The 13,589-nt window shown below is 33.6% G+C and overlaps 1 protein-coding gene across 3 annotated transcripts in view; it reads right to left on the minus strand.

Annotated features, from left to right (window-relative positions):
• The window catches only part of LOC131144669 (regulator of G-protein signaling 1), a 34,986-nt gene extending 22,579 nt beyond the window's left edge, over window positions 1–12,407 (minus strand). For 2 of the 3 annotated variants that reach the window (XR_009133868.1, XR_009133867.1), the window contains exons 1-4: window positions 11,926–12,329; window positions 6,622–6,742; window positions 6,434–6,497; window positions 6,213–6,297 (exon numbers count right to left, since the gene is read on the minus strand). Coding sequence is in view for 1 of the 3 variants with exons in the window: in XM_058093449.1 (XP_057949432.1) it covers window positions 6,213–6,297; window positions 6,434–6,497; window positions 6,622–6,742; window positions 11,926–12,002 (347 nt within the window). In the remaining 2 variants the exon portion in view is untranslated. Of the gene's footprint in view, window positions 1–6,212; window positions 6,298–6,433; window positions 6,498–6,621; window positions 6,743–11,925 lie in introns of all 3 variants that reach the window. The other variant, XM_058093449.1, reaches the window with a different exon arrangement.
• Between the last annotated feature and the right edge of the window lie 1,182 nt (window positions 12,408–13,589).

Raw genomic sequence — 13,589 nt, forward strand, 5'->3', positions numbered from 1 at the left:
CATACATTGATGTTGATTATGCTGGATCAATTGTTGATAGAAAATCAACCTCGGGATATTGCACCTTTCTCGGTGGGAATCTTGTGACATGGAGAAGTAAAAAACAAAGTGTGGTAGCTCGGTCGAGTGCAGAGGCTGAATTCCGGGCAAAGGCTCAAGGTGTGTGTGAACTACTTTGGCTAAAGATCATCCTTGAAGATTTGAAGATTAAGTGGGATGACCCTATGAGACTTTATTGTGACAATAAATCTGCAATCAGCATAGCTCATAACCCAGTACAACATGACCGAATGAAGCACATTGAAGTTGATAGACACTTCATCAAAGAAAAGTTGGAGAGTGGATTGATTTGTACACCTTATGTGCCTACACATGGTCAACTTGCTGATGTCCTTACCAAAGGGTTGAGTAGCTCTGTTTTCCAAACTATTGTTTCCAAGTTGGGAATGGAGAATACCTATTCACCAGCTTGAGGGGAAGTGTGGGAAAACCGTGTATAATTAGTTAGCTATTTTAAGATTTTATTTTAATAGCAAATTGTATCCTTAGAATTAGGCCTATACAACTAAGTTTCCTATTCTGTTAGGGTGTCCCATAAATAATGGGATTTGATTTATTAATTTACTTTGTAGGAATGCTAGGATTGTTGTATATATTCACATGTAATGTTCAGATCAATATATAACTCTTTTCAATTTTCGACAACTTATTATTATTATTATTACTAATAATGTATCCTAACACTAGCTAATTAATGATTAATTTTTAGAAATATAATTTTGAATAATTATGAAAGGAAAAAAAAGAAAAAGAAAAAACAAGGTCTAATAAGTTGGTTGAAAATCCGAAACATGTACCACAATTTGTAAGGTTAATGGAAATGAATATTAATATTAAATTAGACCTTAAATATATTGTAATCGACCGTTATCATGTACTAACAATAGTAATAAGATAAAATATTAATTGAGGTTATATAATTTTATTAACTTTGGGAGTAAAGCTTAATGGAAATTTAAGTGATTGAACTAATTCAAAAATACAAATTATCGGGGGGCTTACAGAAGAAAAACAAAAAGAGTGATAGTCCTTTCTCCATGTCAACATCCATATACTCCCTCAAACCCCCCCCCCCCGGGGGCACCAATTCTCCTTTTCTCACTTGTTTCCTACTTTCCTTTCTTTCTTCATCCATTGGTCTTCTTTCTTTTGTCAAGCCTCACTTGCAAATCCCCATCCCTCCTCGCACTTTGGCAATTTTCGTGCAACAAATTAAGTCTCCCTAAAGCTTTTGATATCCTTGATTTTGAATACACTTTTACTATTTTCTTTTCTACCCTCTAATTACTAGTTTGGAGGAGTAAACCCTAGAAACTTCCTACACTTGACAAATATGGTATGAAAGATTTTTACTTTTATAAAATTTCTTTTGTTTTGTATTTTAGTGATTAATGTGGTTCTTTTAATCATTTATTAGAAAATTAGTTGCCTTGTTCCAATTACACTAATCTAATGTAATAGTACAAAAAATAAAGGGAAAAAGTTATATTTGTTAATTCTTGGTAAGTTAGAATCACATAATGAAATTTTTACTAGAATTATTGTATTAAGTACCTTGATAATTAAAAATACCATATTTAATTTGCATAGAATATTTTATTGATTTTTGGTTATAAACAAGAGTTTTTTTGTGCAAATTATAAGCATAACAATGACATATGTTTTTCCTATAATTTGATATATTTTCTATTTTAGTGATGTGGAGAGGTTAATAGCCTAATATTAGAAGTATTAAATGTCGGACTTTTACATCTATTAAGTGACCTTTGTTTTATCTCAAAATTTTTATTTTACATAAATTGAGTGATTTTCAAGAATTACTTGAATTTCAAGATTTGACTTAGGACTTCAATATTGGTAACTTGAACCATCTTATAACTTAAAGTGAGAATTTTTATGGTTTAAGCCTAGTGTAGAACAAGATAAAATTTATATTTAAATAATAAAGACTTTAGAAAATACTTCTGAATTATGGCATAATATTAGTAGCTGTAAAGACATTCATCCTTAGCATGCATACACCTACACAAGTTGTCTTGATACACACTTTCTTGTTGCTTATCCTTAGGTGCGGGTAGTTCTTTTCTTTAGGACCCTAGGGCAAGCAGTACCCGACAACTTTGATTCTCTGTCTCCTACTGTGAGTGGATAATAGTTACCTTTTTGAAATTCCTATGTTTTGTAAATCCAAACTCCACCAATGATGCACTTCATGTCCTAATTTTTTCACACACAGCCGGTCCCAAGCCCGTGTAAAGGGGAAGGGTTGCATTAGGTAGCTGACAACCAGCGTAAAAATTTGTTAGATCACTATGATATGAATCCTTACCAAATGTTCGCTGGGGCGTCCCCTACAAGCGACGCGTTGCACTTGAACCACCCAGGTGTAGCAAAAAGTGTGCGAGGGTAGGCTAGGTCATTGCCCCGAAGTGACACGCCATGTTGGCGCCCGGGTACGATGTCAAATATGCGAGGGTTCCTGCATCATTCTGGACGTGGGCAGGTAAAGACATTAATTCAAGAAACTAGGATTAGATTAGCAACTTGGAATATAGGGATACTTACGGATAAAAGCATGGAAATTGTGGATACAATGATCAGAAGAAGAATTAATTTAAATTGCCTTCAAGAAACTAAGTGAGTTGGGGAGAAAGCTAGAGAAATTGATAAATCAGGATTTAAACTTTGGTACACTGGAAAAGAAAAACATAAGAATGAAGTAGACATTATTATAGACAAAAACTTAAAAGATAGTGTTGTGGATGTAACTAAAGTATGAAATAAAATTATAAAAATCAAGATGGTATTAGGACAAAAGATAATAAATATCATTAGTGCTTATGCTCCTCAAGTCGGCTTAGCAGAACATCTTAAGAGACAATTTTGGGAAGATATGGATAGTATTATACAAGGCATACTAGGGACTGATAGAATATTTATAGGAGGAGATCTGAATGGATATGTTAGAAGAGATAATAAAAATTATGAGAGGATACATTGAGAATATGGATATGGAGACAAAAATTAGTCCGGAGAGATGATCTTAGACTTCGCTATGTCATATGATTTTAGTATAATGAATACTTGCTTTAAGAAGAGAGAAGAACACTTAATAACCTTTAAAAGTGGACAAAATAGAAGTCAAATAGATTTTTTTTAACTAGGAGGGTAGATCGTTTATCATGCAAGGATTGTAAAGTTATTCCAAGTGAAAGCCTAATCACACAACATAGAGTTTTAGTGTTAGATATATGTATTAAAAAATGAAAAAAAAAAAGAATAAAATAAACCGGTGTAAGAGAACTAGATGGTGGAACCTAAAAGGAGAAATTATAATAAAATTTAAAGATAAAATGATCAAAGATGGGGATTGGACCATAGAGGATGGGATAGATACAAATACTCTTTGGAATATACTAGCTAGCTCTATTAAAAAGATAGCAAAAGAGATTTTAGGTGAATCAAGGGGAAGATTCTCGAATAGCAAAGAGAGTTGGTGGTGGGATAAAGATGTACAAAAAATCATAAAGATAAAAAAAATTTGGTATAAAACGTGGCAAAAATGTAGAAACGGAGATAACTTTGAAAAATATAAGGAGGCAAGGAAAAATGCAAAAAAGACCGTTAGTGAAACTAAATATAGATCATTTAATAGTTCGTATGATAGTTTAGGTACAAAAGAAGGGAAAAAATATATATTTAAACTTGCTAAAGCTAGAGAAAGGAAGAGTAAGAACTTAGGAAATGTAAAAAGTATAAAAAATGAGGATGATATTGTCTTGGTTAAGGACGAAGACATTAAAAAAAGATGGCGAAGTTACTTTAGTAAGTTGTTTAATGAAAACCAAATAGAAGGCTTAAACTTAGAATTGTCAAATGAGGAAAAGACTAAAAATATGAGATTTATTCGTAAAATTAGAGTTAACAAAGTTAAGTTTGCACTAAAAAAGATGAAAAATGGGAAAGCTATGGGACCAGACAACATCCCAATTGAAGTTTGGAAATGCTTAGGTGATAACGGAATTATATGGTTAACTAATCTATTTAATACAATAGTAAAAACTAAGAAAATGTCAGATGAATGGAGGAAAAACACTTTAATACCTATATACAAAAATAAAGGAGATATTTAAAATTGTAATAACTATCGTGGAATTAAACTTACGAGTCATACGATGAAATTATGGGAAAGGGCAGTTGAACAAAGATTGAGGTTAGAAACGAAAGTCTCAAAAAATCAATTTGGTTTTATGCTTGGGAGATCTACCACAAAAGCTATTTATCTTTTAAGAAGATTAATGGAAAAGTTTAGGGAAAAGAAGAGAAACTTGCATATGATATTAATTGACCTTGAGAAAGCATATGATAGGATACCTATGGAAGTTCTATGGTGGGTTCTAGAAAAAAAAGGGTGTATGTAGTAGGTATATTGATGTCATTAGGGATATGTACGATGGAGCAATGACTAGTGTAAGGACTATATAGATGGAGAAACTAGAGATTTTCCAATCACCATAGGTGTACATCAAGGATCTGCTTTGAGTCCTTATCTTTTTGCTTTAGTGATGGACCAATTGACTAAGAGTATTCAAAAAGAGGTTCCATGGTGTATGTTGTTTGCAGATGATATTGTATTAATTGACGAAACTAGGGACGAAGTAGAGGCTGAGTTAGAATTATGAAGAAAAACTTTGGAATCTAGAGGCTTTAGGATAAGTAGAAATAAGACAGAATATATGAAATGTAATTTTAGTAATGATAGGATAAACATTGGAAACAAAGTTAAACTTGATGATGAAAAAATAAATAACACTTGTAGATTTCCATACCCTGGATCTATTATGCACGCTGAAGGAGAAATTGAGGATGATGTAATGCATAGAGTTAAAGCAGGTTGGGTAAAATGGAGAAGTGCATCAAGTGTGCTGTGTGATTGTAGAATACCCTTAAAATTGAAACGGAAGTTTTATAAGACAGCTATAAGACCAGTTATGTTATATGGATCGGAAGGTTAGGCGACGAAAAAACATAATATCCAAAAAGTAAAAGTTGCCGAGATGAGAATGCTTAGATGGATGAGTGGTATAATATTGAAAGATAAATTAAGGAATGAACATATTCGTGGTAAGTTAGGTGTAACTCCTATAGAAGATAAGATAAGGGAGGGGCAACTCAGAGGGTTTGGACACTTGCAACGTAGACCACATAGTGCACCTGTGAGGAAGAGTGACTTAGTTACTGTGGAGAGAAGTAGAAGGGGTAGGGATAGACCTAAAATAACTTTGTAGGAGATAGTGAGTAAGGATTTAATATCCTTGAATCTATCAAAAGAAATGGTCGATAATCGCATAAATTGACGGAAAAGGATTCATATAGCCGACCCCACCTAATGGGACTAAGGCTTGATTTTGTTGTTGTTGTTGTTTTGTAAATCCAAAAATTGTTCATCAAATTTATATTAAACAATATTTGATATTATTTGACAATGGTTATCTCTTTGAAACTAAATGTTAGTATGAAAATTGACAAGATCTACGTCATTTTTGGAAAATTGTTATTTCTGTAATTACATTAGCTTGAATCTTTATTAATCTTTGAACTGCACTCTAAAACTATTACATTTGGAATTCTCTCATTACATCTTCATTGAGCATGTCCTCGGATTACCAATATCCATCATAGGTTTGAAATTTAGATTTTTCTAGTGGTCCATCCTAACCTATTTAAGTGGGACCACTAGGTCGAGGTTTGACAGGCAACTATGCTATATGGATTAACTGTTGGGCAATTAAGAAGCAATAAATTTAAAATCTAAATGTTGCAAAAATGAGAATGCTAAGACGAATGAGCAGCATAACTCTAAAAGATATATTAAGAAATTAACACATATGCAATAAGCTAGGCGTAGCACTTGAACCAGACAAGGGAATGGTGGCTCCGATGGTTTGGAAGCATAGATCAATTAATGCTCAAGAAACAAGGCTAATTTAGCTGTTGTATGGGCAATAAGACGGCAATGGGTATACCTAAAATAACTTGGACCACGACCCCATGTGGGGGGGGGGGGGGTAGAAGGGTTGGACAACAGCAGGGTTCCAAGTATAAAGTAAAATCTAATTTTGAAGTCTCAAGATATTAACATGTTGACTTACTTAACAAATATGTAATAAAGTTTGAAGGCCTGAGCAATGCGACAGCTTAGCAGCAAACCAAATCCAAAGGGACCTTCAATCCAGACTGGAAGCAAATGATAATAGAACATTAGATTCTTGGCACAATATATTGACAAACATGTTCTAAACAGCTTACTGAAGAGTTAATGAAAAAGGTTCAACTTCTTTTCTTTTTTAACAAAAACAAAGAAGTATAAAACCTGCCCAAACATAGCAAGATTGCCACCAATGCCTCTTTTCAAACTTCAGAAACTTGAGATACATCTGCAATTTATGGGAAAATAATGATGCAATACCCATTCCTAAGAAACTTGTACCACAATTTTTGGTGAATTAATACATAAACATAATAAGGTAGGACATGCCATGAAAAACTATGGAGACTTACGACAATTGATAACAGAAGGTTGAAGCTCGCAAAAACTTGAATTGCTGGAACCCAAAAGCGACTGCCTTTCGGACAAGGGACTTTGCGAACCAGAAAGGGTAAAGTTGCTCGTGAGAGAAGCCTGAACCAAAGATGTCAATGAATTAAAAGGAACAAAAGAAAGTCCTTTTCTCGGAAAATAACTTCTTTTGTCAAACAGAAAACGAAAGAAACCACTCTGCAGAGGCATATTGAAAGAAAACAAGTCACAAGGTATTGTCATAAAATCATAATTCTAAATTACATACAATAGAGAAAACTTCAAAATAAAAATTTCCACTGTTTCTTTTTTACATTTGACTCCACGATCATAAATCAAGGCTAAATGATTAGATCTTTACTGGCTTCATATAATCATATATGGAATGCCCAGCCAAAATTTGTAAAAATAATAACATCAATTTATAAATTATACAATTACTTTCAACATGTACAAAATGTTTTTGGGTTCTAGATACATCGAGAACATTTCTCTGGCTGATAAAGACTATTCTCAAAAACTTTTTACTCCATATATCTTTTGGATTACTTCATTTGATCCCTAATGCATCAGAGAAAAAAAAGAACACAATTCAGATGCCTGACACAGTTATCTAACCTTTGAATAAATCAATAACTTTCATTAATTGCCGGTTTAAGTTTGTCAATTTATCAATCCTTCTTTGAAATTCACGGAAATGGGTTTTAAAAAATGAAGGATTCTTTTCCAAAGGAATTGCAGCATCCTTTTAAGAATGGCACAGTGTGCATTGTTTACAATGTTTCTGAGAAAGCTCTAAAATAGGAGACAATGTGGCAGGCAAGCTGAAACCCAATGCAGTTCAGTCCAGCACTCTCCAATAGGATAAAGAATAAGCAATAAGATAATCACTCAAAAGTTTTAGCCCCCAGGGCGTGGTTCAGGTGGTAAGCTCGTCCTCTGGGAGTGTCTCTCACGAGGTTAGCCTTTGCGCCTCCCGGGTTCGAGTCTTCCCCTGGGCTCCTGAATTTACATCCTCGTGGTGCTGTGGGGCCAGTATCACGGGGCGTGAGATTAGTCATAGATCGTAAAACAGACATGGACACCCAGCAACAACAACAACAACAAAACCAAGCCTTAGTCCCACTAAGTGGGGTCGGCTATATGAATCCTTTTCCGCCAATTTATGCGATCATGGACCATTTCTTTTGATAGATTCAAAGATATTAAATCCTTACTCACTATCTCCTCCCAAGTTATTTTAGGTCTACCCCTACCCCTTCTACTGCCCCCCACAGTAACTAAGTCACTCTTCCTCACAGGTGCACTATAAGGCCTACGTTGCAAGTGTCCATACCATTTGAGTCGTCCTTCCCTTATCTTATCTTCTATAGGAGCTACACCTAACTTACCACGAATATGTTCATTCCTTAATTTATCTTTCAATGTTATACCACTCATCCATCTAAGCATCCTCATCTCGGCAACTTTTACTTTTTGGATATTATGTTTCTTCGTCGCCCAACATTCTGATCCATATAGCATAGCTGGTCTTATAGCTATCCTATAAAACTTCCCTTTCAATTTTAAGGGTATTCTACGATCACATAGAACACTTGCAGAACTTCTCCATTTTACCCAACCTGCTTTAACTCTATGCATTACATCATCTTCAATTTCTCCTTCAGCTTGCATAATAGATCCAAGGTATCGAAATCTACAAGTGCTATTTATTTCTTCATTATCAAGTTTAACTTTGTCTCCAATATTCCTCCTATCATTACTAAAATTACATTTCATATATTCTGTTTTATTTCTACTTATCTTAAAGCCTCTAGATTCCAAAACTTCTCTCCATAATTCTAACTCAGCCTCTACTCCATCCCTAGTTTCGTCAATTAATACAATATCATCTGCAAACAACATACACCATGGAACCTCCTTTTGAATACTCTTAGTCAATTGGTCCATCACTAAAGCAAAAAGATAAGGACTCAAAGCAGATCCTTGATGTACACCTATGGTAATTGGAAATTCTCTAGTTTCTCCATCTATAGTCTTTACACTAGTCATTACTTCATCGTACATATCCTTAATGACATCGGTATACCTACAACATACACCCTTTTTTTCTAAAACCCACCATAGAACTTCCCTAGGTATCCTATCATATGCTTTCTCAAGGTCAATAAATATCATATGCAAGTCCCTCTTCTTTTCCCTAAACTTTTCCATTAATCTTCTTAAAAGATAAATAGCTTCTGTGGTAGATCTCCCAGGCATAAAACCAAATTGATTTTCTGAGATCTTCGTTTCTAACCTTAATCTTTGTTCAACTACTCTTTCCCATAGTTTCATCGTATGACTCATAAGTTTAATTCCACGATAGTTATTACAATTTTGAATATCTCCTTTATTTTTGTATATAGGTATTAAAGTACTTTTCCTCTATTCATCTGGCATTTTCTTAGTTTTTACAATTGTATTAAATAAATTAGTTAACCATATAATTCCGTTATCACCCAAGCATTTCCAAACTTCAATTGGGATGTTATCTGGTCCCATAGCTTTCCCATTTTTCATCTTTTTTAGTGCAAACTTAACTTCGTTAACTCTAATTTTGCGAATAAATCTTATAGTTTTAGTCTTTTCCTCATTTGATAATTCTAAGTTTAAGCCTTCTATTTGGTTTTCGTTAAACAACTTACTAAAGTAACTTTGCCATCTTTCTTTAATATCTTCGTCCTTAACCAAGACAATATCATCCTCACTTTTCATACATTTTACATTTCCTAAGTCCTTGTTCTTCCTTTCTCTAGCTTTAGCAAGTTTAAATATATCTCTTTCCCCTTCTTTTGTACCTAATCTATCATACAAACTATTAAATGATCTATATTTAGCTTCACTAACGGCCCTTTTTGCATCTTTTCTTGCCTCCTTATATTTTTCAAAGTTATCGCTGTTTCTACATTTTTGCCACGTTTTATACCAAATTTTTTTTGTCTTTATGATTTTTTGTACATCTTTATCCCACCACCAACTTTCTTTGCTATTTGAGAATCTTCCCCTTGATTCGCCTAGAATCTCTTTTGCTATCTTTTTAATAGAGCTAACTAATCTATTCCAAAGAGTATTTGAATCTATCCCATCCTCTAAGGTCCAATCCCCATCTTTGATCATTTTATCTTTAAATTTTATTATATTTTCTCCTTTTAGGTTCCACGATCTAGTTCTCCTACACTGGTTTATTTTATCCTTTTTCTTCCATTTTTTAATGCATATATCTAACACTAAGACTCTATATTGTGTGGTTAGACTTTCACCTGGAATAACTTTACAATCCTTGCATGATACACGATCTACCCTCCTAATTAAAAAAAAATCTATTTGACTTCTATTTTGTCCACTTTTAAAGGTTATTAAGTGTTCTTCTCTCTTCTTAAAGCAAGTATTCATTATACTAAAATCACATGAAATAGCAAAGTCTAAGATCATCTCCCCAGACTCATTTTTGTCTTCATATCCATATCCTCTATGTATCCTTTCATAATTTTTATTATCTCTTCCAACGTGTCCATTCAGATCTCCTCCTATAAATATTTTCTCAGTCCCTGGTATGCCTTGTATAATACTATCCATATCTTTCCAAAATTGTCTCTTAAGATTTTCTGCTAAGCCAACTTGAGGAGCATAAGCACTAATGATATTTATTATCTCTTGTCCTAATACCATTTTGATTTTTATAATTCCATCCCTTACTCTAATTACATCCACAACACTATCTTTTAAGTTTTTGTCTATAATAATGCCTACTCCATTCTTATGTTTTTCTTTTCCAGTGTACCAAAGTTTAAAACCTGATTTATCGATTTCTCTAGCTTTCTCCCCCACCCACTTAGTTTCTTGAAGGCAAATTATATTAATTCTTCTTCTAATCATTGTATCCACAATTTCCATACTTTTACCCGTAAGTGTCCCTATATTCCAAGTTGCTAATCTAATCCTAATTTCTTGAACTAACGTCTTTACCTGCCCACGTCCAGAATGATACAGGAACCCTCGCATATTTGACATCGTACCCAGGCGCCGACACGGCGCGTCGCTTCGGGGCGACGACCTAGCCCACCCTCGCCCACTTTTCGCTACACCCGGGTGGTTCAAGTGCAACACGTCACTCGTAGGGGACACCCCAGCAAATATTCGGTAAGGATTCATATCATAATGATCTGACAAATTTTACGTTGGCTGTCAGCTACCTAAAAAATGTTGTCCTAAATAAACTGGACTGTCTTACTCATCTTAAAGTTTTCCCAGCATAGTATCATTCTCCCTCTGATCTGATCATGACGTAATTGCCATTTTTAACCTCCTGGAGCTAAACAGGCATAAATTAGGTAAACACAAGATCGAGTTTCCTTGCAGTTATCCATTTTTAAAATACTCCAGTCCATGCCCTATCACAAATTCTACAAAAAGCAATTCTTATGGTCCCACAGCCAACTCCAACTTGGATAGACTTCACTGAATTTTGTTAAAAAGTGCATAAGACTTAAGAAGCCATTCCCTTGAGGAACAAACTAAAACTTTGACATCCTCCCATCATCTCATTCAGATACCAAGTAAGATACTGAACTCAGGTCCTCTAAACATTTTGAAAGAAAGGCAATTCTAGCTTTGGCCACGGAAAAATAGTGAATCACGCTCATTGCATACCATGTAGTAAACCCTGCTCTTTTCTTGGCATACATATTATATAACTCAATACAAAGACGCAATTCATGGGATTTCCGTTGTTGCCCAAACTTCATTACTAAACTGTGGCATAATATGGCGAACAAAAGAGAAAATGGACATGACAAGCGCTCGTAGGTGTGGAAACATAAACGGTTGAACACAAGATTGCCCCCATTAAATAGTTGACAATCCCAGAGGGAGAATCCAATCCCCAGTTTACACTGTACTTCACTAAGAAATTGCATCGAGCAGGTATCGAGCAGAATCGAAACAAATATCTATGCGAAAAGTTCACCACACACAATTCAAACCCATCTCAGTAAAGCACTGTTCCATAACCGCGAAATCGCGCCTAAAACAACCCAAGTCCCAATGAAGCGCTACACCACGAGAGCAAGAAAACCCATCACCGATCTAATTCAGTGACAAAGAATAGCGCATTAAAACAGCAAAACTACTGAATTGGCAGCGCAGAATGAGCTAACCAGCGAGACCCACTTCGATCTATGAAATGTAATGATAGAAGTTGATTATCACAGAGAAAATAGGACATGGAAAAACGATAAACTTACAATATGAAGGACAGGAGGGATATGACAATGGCTATGTAATCGCTGGGGCAGCCTCCTTCCACGGCACAACTGGCCATTGCATTTGCAGCCTTGGTCCCAATCTACCTAACCAGAGCGTCAATTGATCTTTGTAATCCGTGGTTACGGTCCACAGAAGGATTCTGTCAGTAGAACAGTCCACACCCGCCGCCTGATCTGTTTGACCAACGAGGGCAATTCGCAAATTTCTAGGATATGCGGATGCCAACCCGATTCGAGAAATTTCATTCATCCCCCAAAAGCAAACAATTTTCATGCAATTCCTTTGACAGAAATATCAATTCTAACAACTCAAAGAAACTTGTTATGATATTTTTCTTGAAAATCAAAACTCATTTTAGATGCTGATTTTGAAAAAAAAAAAAAAAAAGGTACAATTTTTAAATCTCTCTCGTTATTTTTCTAATATCCTCCTTTTAACTTTACAATAAAAATAAAAAGAGAAAAAAGTTTCTTCAGTTTTGGTAGGAAGATAGAGAGATCTTTCCTAAAATTTTAAAAACCTCATTTACTCTTTTGAAGTTTTAAAAATGCAACAAATCACCCTTCAAATTTGTCAAAAAATTAAAACTTTTTTTTTAAAAAAAAAATTAAATATTTTTTTATAAAATCTAGGAGGATGTTTGTAGTTTTTTTTTATTAAATTTTAAAAAGATCTTTAAGAAAGGCCAGTATCTTTTTATCAAATTTCATGAGATGTCAATGTCTTTTTATCCAAAATAAATTTACTAATTAACAAATAACAAATAATTTTTTAAATTTTTTTTTCAAAAGTACTATTTTAAGTCATGATTTTCTGAACAACTTTTTATTGTGATTCTAAATACTAGTAACTTGTATGAATAATTGGACATGGTTTTTTCTTATCAAAGCGTGTAACATCATTTATCTACCAAGCTAGCTAATCTATTATTACTATTATTTTGAATGGTTGATTTTGATTTAAAAGGAGTTAATTTGACTTTTGTAGATTAATAATGTAAAGATGAGATGTGATGTTTTCTTAATTATTATAGATCACTTTAATTTAAAATAAGAGACTATTACCTTAATTTTTGATACTGTAACAAAATTGTGACTTCATAAGTCGGTTATGTTGATTCATATTAAAAGCTTAAAATTATACTTGACTTTTTCTTTTCATCTAATAGTATTTTATTGTTTTGTCAAAAAAAAAATTATATAAAAACAAAGTTATGTCAAGTTTAATTTAATATTACATAAATACAATACTCATGTCATGTTCAAAATACAGATGAGGAGATAGCTTCAAATAATATTTACCTTACATTTAGGAGTAGCATAGAATTTGGAACTTAAATTTATGTTTGTGCATTTAGACAAAACGTAGTATAAAATATTATTGATCTACTTTAAAGTCCATACAAGTTAAAATTCAACCCAATAGGATGTTTTTAAATATTTTTAAAGTAGAAAACCAGTGTACAACCTCATTCCATCCAATCCAGGGGATTTTTTTTTTTTTTTTTTTCTTTTTCGCATTCCCCAATTTCATTGGTGCAAGAAAAAAAAAAGTGCCATAGTTCAAGGAAAATTTTTTTCTTAAGTTTTCTATGGATGAAATGATGAGTATGCAAGTCTGCACGATAATTTAATTATTGTTA

The sequence above is a fragment of the Malania oleifera genome, chromosome 12, assembly GCF_029873635.1.
Source record: "Malania oleifera isolate guangnan ecotype guangnan chromosome 12, ASM2987363v1, whole genome shotgun sequence".
NCBI lineage: Eukaryota > Viridiplantae > Streptophyta > Magnoliopsida > Santalales > Ximeniaceae > Malania > Malania oleifera.